The 6,138-nt window shown below is 44.0% G+C and overlaps 1 protein-coding gene across 8 annotated transcripts in view; it reads right to left on the bottom strand.

The window, feature by feature from the left end:
* Dclk1 (doublecortin like kinase 1) overlaps positions 1–6,138 on the bottom strand; it is a 293,977-nt gene that overhangs the window by 24,822 nt on the left and 263,017 nt on the right. For all 8 annotated transcript variants that reach the window (XM_021195918.2, XM_029537365.1, XM_029537366.1 and 5 more), the window contains one exon: positions 5,634–5,714. In XM_021195918.2, coding sequence (XP_021051577.1) covers positions 5,634–5,714 — 81 coding nt within the window. The remainder of the gene's footprint in view (positions 1–5,633; positions 5,715–6,138) is intronic.

The following is a 6,138-nucleotide window of genomic DNA, read 5'->3' as shown; positions in this document are numbered from 1 at the left end:
CACACACACACACACACACACACACTGCAGACAACAGGTTTGCCTCATTTCTTGATAAAAATTTTTGAAGGCCTTGAATATAACAGGATTACAAGACATAAAAAACCAGATTTTCAGGCCTCTGATGTGTACCTGAGCCATATAGATTGATGGTAGGAGTTAGCTAACTTACTGCTTTGCATCAATGCAATAAATAGAACTCATTAAAAACATGCATTTTTATATATACATCTTTATCACTATTACTTAGAATAGATTATGTGCCAAAAAGTGTGCTATGAATTTTCTAGATGTGACAAACCTGGCAGTATTTTACAAATAGCTGCCGTATGATTCCCATACGCTCTGGTTTGGGAATCATTTCTGAAGTTTGACTCAGGCTGGTTGTGGTTTAAGGCTAGTGGGTTTTGATTTGGAAACTCCCATTCACTCCTTGGCAGAACATTGCAACTGACAAGAACAAAATGAGTTTGCAAAATGGAAAATGAACTCTCCCAGCTGTCTGCAGGAGAGCTAACCTCCTGGTCTGCATTCTCTCAGGGTTGCAGAGGAAGAGCTGCGGGGAGGGGGTGGGGGCTCGGATGTGAAGTCACTCTTTCCTTGGGGAAGCATGTCAGGGTCATGCGTTAGAAAGCCGCCTTCCCCATGGCTTTGGGGTTGAGTCAGGGATCTGGTTTCCAGTCCATTTATTGCCAGACTCTATTATTAAAAATATCTGTAGATTTATGAGAAGCAGCGAAGCCTTGCATAGTTTACTATGAGGATATTCTGATTTAATGTAAAACAATCCCAGGTTCATTAGCATGCTCTTTAATAACCGCTGCATTTCACCTCCCGGCACATTGCCCACTGCTCTTGTCAATGTCCCCAGCCCCACGTGATCCCAGGACTTCCAGCATTCAGCATCCTCTGAGTATGATGAGATTCTCGCCGCACTTGGTGTAAGAAAAGAAAATGCCCAAATGGAAGTGATGTTTCATGCCATCATTTGTAATTTATGAATATAGATAAGTAATTTCCCATTTAATTACGATGTTGCTGGGGCTTACTTCTTATCACCCATTCTACCAGCACAATAGGGGGGAGCGCATCTGTACTCCCGTGTACCTAGGGTGGAATTCTATTAGTCCTCAGGGACTCTCTTACGATGTCATCTAGACCTCTTTTTCCTTCTTTCTCTTGTTCTTTTTGCTTTTAGAGCACCTTGTCTCAGCACTATCTTTCCAAAGGAATAATTAGGTAAGATAAAGGAAGCAATACTAAGTTTAAAGGCTAAGGAAGAAATAAGAAGTCTCCACTTGGTGCTAGTACTAGCTTATCTTATTTAAGCCAGTCCTTTCATTAGAATTGAGACTGGAAGCTGGTATGGTGTTATCACCAGGGAGCTGTGAAAAGCGTCTATAGTGACTGTGACAGAGCAATGGGTGCCTACGGACATGGCCAGTCATTGGACCCTGGATCAGGCTTCATGGAGCTTCATGCTCTGACGTCTCTCTGCCTTTGTTTCTTCATCACTAAACTCAAGGAAATAATGAAGAAGAATGTAAATTAAGAAAATTACAGCACCCAAGAGTGTTTGGAAAATGGCGCAGGCTAAGGTGGCTTAGCAAATTAGACAACAACAAGACAAAGAAAGCAATGCAAAATTTAAACATACTACAACTCATTAGATCCTAATTACAAATTAGAGATTTTTGTTTTGGAAGTCTCTGGTCATCTGAACTTTCCCCCAAGGTGTACTACTTGTCAATAAAGCCTCATTTCAGTGAAAGGGACTGCTCCTTATTCCGAAACTGATCATGACATGTTATTAGCTATTCCTGTGAGTCACATAGCCTGCCTGAGTCCTGCGGCTCTACCATAGAGGGTCCAAGGAGGCAAGTGAACTTGGCTGTGGCAGTTCTTGTTGGTGTTTTGCAGCTGTATCAAAGCCAGCACCCACCAGGCTGCTAATGCACACACCACCGAGAAGGAGCTTGTGGCTACCCACATACCAACACATACCATCATTTTCATTTTATCATTGCGTGAAGACAGATGACTCAGTTGTTGCGTCTACCTAGACCATATCCAGTAAAAATAGCTACGTACCTAAGGGGTGGCCTTCAGATTGTCAGTTCCTGACCTTTATGCATGGGCGTCTCTTCCTAGCCTCCAAAAGGGTAGACAGATTGACTTTATTTCCCCTCAATCTGTTTTCTCTAGCAGGAAAGAGATTTGGGGAGAGAAACAAATCTGCCCGAAGTCACTGTGGTGGATGAGGCCCCTCCATTCCTTTCTTATGAGAGGTTTCATATCAAGGATGCCTTTGTCCCCGTGGCTCAGTGGATCCCTGTGATAAGCCATCCATTACTCATGACACTTTCCAGGCCCAAGAAACTAAGGAGCAAGGTAGAACTGGTATCTAGGATGTACTTAAAAAAAAAAACAAAAAAAAAAACCTGAACTTGCTTAAAGGACACTCAGGACGAAGGTTAAAATAGGTGACTTTGAGATACACACACACACACACACACACACACACACACACACACACACACATATATATATATATATATATATACTGCCCTTTTGCTCTAGTTTCTGTTTCATTAGGAATTGCCTTTTCAACTCCAAGTGGGCCAGGTGGAAGGTCATCATATAAGCCATACAGAAAATCGGGACTAATGAGAGCACAGGAAATGTTTTCTGCAGACATCCAAAGGGTTTACATAACTATTATTACTTTTAGCCCCCTCGGGGAGAGACTTTCCGTGGTGGCCAGGTATAATCTGATTGCCAAATCCAAAATGTCTTGTTAAATTTATATCCCTTTAAATCTCTAATTCATTTATTTTGATGGCTTGGTCTTTTGTGTGTTGACCTTAACAAGGCTAAGCACCGGTTACCAAAGCTCACTGTTAAAATTTATTGTTTGGAAGCAAAGAAAACAAGCTGTTTCTGACTAAGTTGTTCTATAAAGATAATTTCAGTGTGAAGCCGACTCTTTTTTTTTTTTTTTTAACACCAAACTTTAAAAAGGTTTCTCGAAAACCCATATGCATTTTGCCCCATGAGAATGTCAAGTTTACTTGAATGGCATAGAGGAATAGTGTGTCTTATTTTATATCTAGATGTCATATTTGCCTTTTAAAAAGTTTTATGTGTTTTGAGAATCTTAGAGAAAAAAAAATTGAAATGAAGCAGAAACCCAGATGTCCAGAGGTTCAGAACTGAGGCAGGGACTGGTCAGACACAGGGTCTGTGTGAAACTGTTAGCACGGTGGTGGAGGGGACCGACGCCTGTGCTGAAGTGTACTAGCTGCCTCATGCAGAGGATAAAGCCAGAGGTGTCTTGCTTTTGTGCGTCTACCTGGAAGGGCTAGGAATATTATTAGTGTGTGCTTTGGAATCGGAATGTAAGGACTTTTGTTCCCAGCAGTGACTAGAGTCCCTCATAGATACAGACCCATTCACAAGAAAGGTTATTTTGTGGGCCATGCCCACGGCCTGCCCCAGCTGACCCATCTGAGGGACTGAGCTCTCCGAGTTAGCCCAGCTCTCCCCAGCCTTCTCCATAGAGGCTTCTCCGTCTTCTGGTCCAGCCCTGCTCACTGCCTAAAGCTGTTTGGTTGGGTTAGACAAAGCTTTTGGAGGGCAGGTCTGAGAGACAGTGAACACATGTTTAGGTATCTAAAAGGACTCCGGTCATCTGAAACCTCTTTCCTTTAGAAGGAAAATCTTACTGTTGAGTCTCTGTGGTCAGCTAGCTCAGTTTTTCTAGGTCTTACACGTAATTTGGTAAGTTGGGTGCATCATGGTTACATCAGGGTGTTAAATGAATCCACAAAGATTATTCCAAATCAATTACTACCATCAAGACAGCCTGCAGCTGGCCTGTAGCTCATCTCTCTCTCACACGCCTGAGAGAAGGTGTGTCTGCTGAGTTGGACCAGCTTGTCTGAACAGGGAGCTGACTTGAGGTAACATTACCATGAGGTCAGTGCCACATGGCACTCCTCTGTTATGTTCCCTGTGTTTTCAGTTATTACAGGGCAAGGGCAGACACAGTGTGATAGACTGGACTCTCCAGACTTTGAGCTTGAAGTGTGGGATGCTTGGCTGAGAATTCTGTCTCAGCTCCAAGTGGGACTACATTGGGGAAATCATCTCCCATGGAGTCAGTCTTCTCATTTGTGAACTGGGTCAAATAACAACCGCACTGTCTTGCAGGCTTGTTACCAGGCTCAAGTAAGATGCTGTTACATCTTTCCCGCTTTGTAGGCAGAGATAAGTTTGGTTTAGCAACCTGATGCAAACACAAAGGTTAGTGTAGCTCAGGATTTGTGAGTGGGAAGATTTGTGAGTGGGAGCTGCCCTTCCCCACAGTTTTGGGGATGAGGAGATGAGTACCTTCACATCTGCAAAACATTTTGGAGACTTTGATACATGAAAAGGCCTAAGAGAAACCTTGGCTCACATCCTTACATGCATTCTCCTGTTCTATAAAGATAACATTATCACAGTGTATGAACAATTACATCCAGACATGGGAAGTATTGGACTGTCGGCCCATGACTATTAACTGATCCAGCATATGTGAGATCTCAAGCGTGTAGGAGCATGCACGCCACCTCACTTGCTGAGTGTATTTCCCATCAAGCCTTTGTTCTCTGTAACTATTTTAGAAGGAAGTGGCATGCCGCCTAGGTGACACTTCAGAGAAAGAAATGGGAATGTTTTGTGGCCTTCAACCTAGAGCTGCGTCTGGCAGTAAGGAGGTTGACAGGATCTGTGTTTGTGGACAAATGATTCTGTAAGTGTCATGCCTGTTTCTATGAACAAATTTGTATCTGTTTTCGATGTTGGAGCTAAGAACCATCCAGCTTAATTATGGAGCTTCCCCATCTATGATTGGGGACTCCATGGTAACTGGGTTAGAAAAATCACCAAGTGGTGATGACAGACATGATGGATTAATATATATATATATATATATATAGGATGCTTAAAACAGTGCTACAGAGTCTTTATGAATACTAATCATTATGACTTACCAGAATGTTCTTACTAATCACTGGGAGAGAGATACAGGGTTAAAAATGCGTGGCTGTTCTTGAGGACGGTCCCATTGCTAAAGTATCATCAAACCCTTAAAAGGCTGCTATGAGCACTGTTCAAGAGCTTGGGAACACAGAGCCTCAATGCTACCACTTTGAAAATCTACTTTCAGAGGGCCACCAGGTGCGTGAGCATACTCAAGATTGAGCAGTGCTGAGCTGAGCTCTCAGATGCGAGCAGAGAACCGTGGGCTACTTGTATTCTGGTATCGAGACTGACTGAGAATATCTGTGCTGTCTTATTGACAGTTATCCAGCCCCAATCTCACCACAGAAAGTCATAGCGAGGCAGGAGGATCAGGACCACAGCCATGTCTGGCCCCCCAGGTGGGAGGCAGTTCTTCGGGAAGCAAGTAAGATGGGCATATCAGAAGCCTTCACGGAGCACATGGGTGAGTTTGTAACTGACCTGGCACACTTAGGGGAACCAAGCCAAACACAACACTTCAAGAAAGAGGCAGTGCCGTCAGGACGTCTGCAGATATGTTTCTTAAAGGAATGCTGGCAGTGAATACAGGAAAGAAGTTCACTTACATTAACCCAGGGATGCTCAAGGACCTGCATGGCTGAAAATCTCTGGTCCACGTTAACCAACAGCATCATGTTGATGAGCTCCTGTGAGGGAAACATTAGACTCCGTTTATCCAACCTCGGAGGGAGAAGCTGGGGGTTCGCTAATTCAGGCTTGCTACCTCAGTGTGTTAAAGCATTTGGGAAAGTTCACAACCTAAATCACATCACCCCACTTACCCACGACTAACTGGATCACACCTTCAAATTTGGAACACAAATATACTTCTCGTTTACATTGATATCTACTTGATATATTTTTATACAGGTTAGAAAAATTATTTGGAGGGGACCCGCAGCAGCTGGACCCGATCGTCCTGCGCCTCTCCTGCCCAGGAGGGGTGTTCGCCTGGCGGCTGTCCGCAGGCTGATCCAGCGCCCAACACCTTGCCCCCCCGACCGAGGAGGGGTGTCCGCCTGGCATCCAGCGCCTTTCCTCACCCGAGGAGGGGAGTGCGCCCGAGAGCAG

The sequence above is a fragment of the Mus pahari genome, chromosome 4, assembly GCF_900095145.1.
Source record: "Mus pahari chromosome 4, PAHARI_EIJ_v1.1, whole genome shotgun sequence".
NCBI lineage: Eukaryota > Metazoa > Chordata > Mammalia > Rodentia > Muridae > Mus > Mus pahari.
Note: the sequence above shows the minus strand (reverse complement) of the source record. Positions and strands in the feature narration are given on the sequence as shown.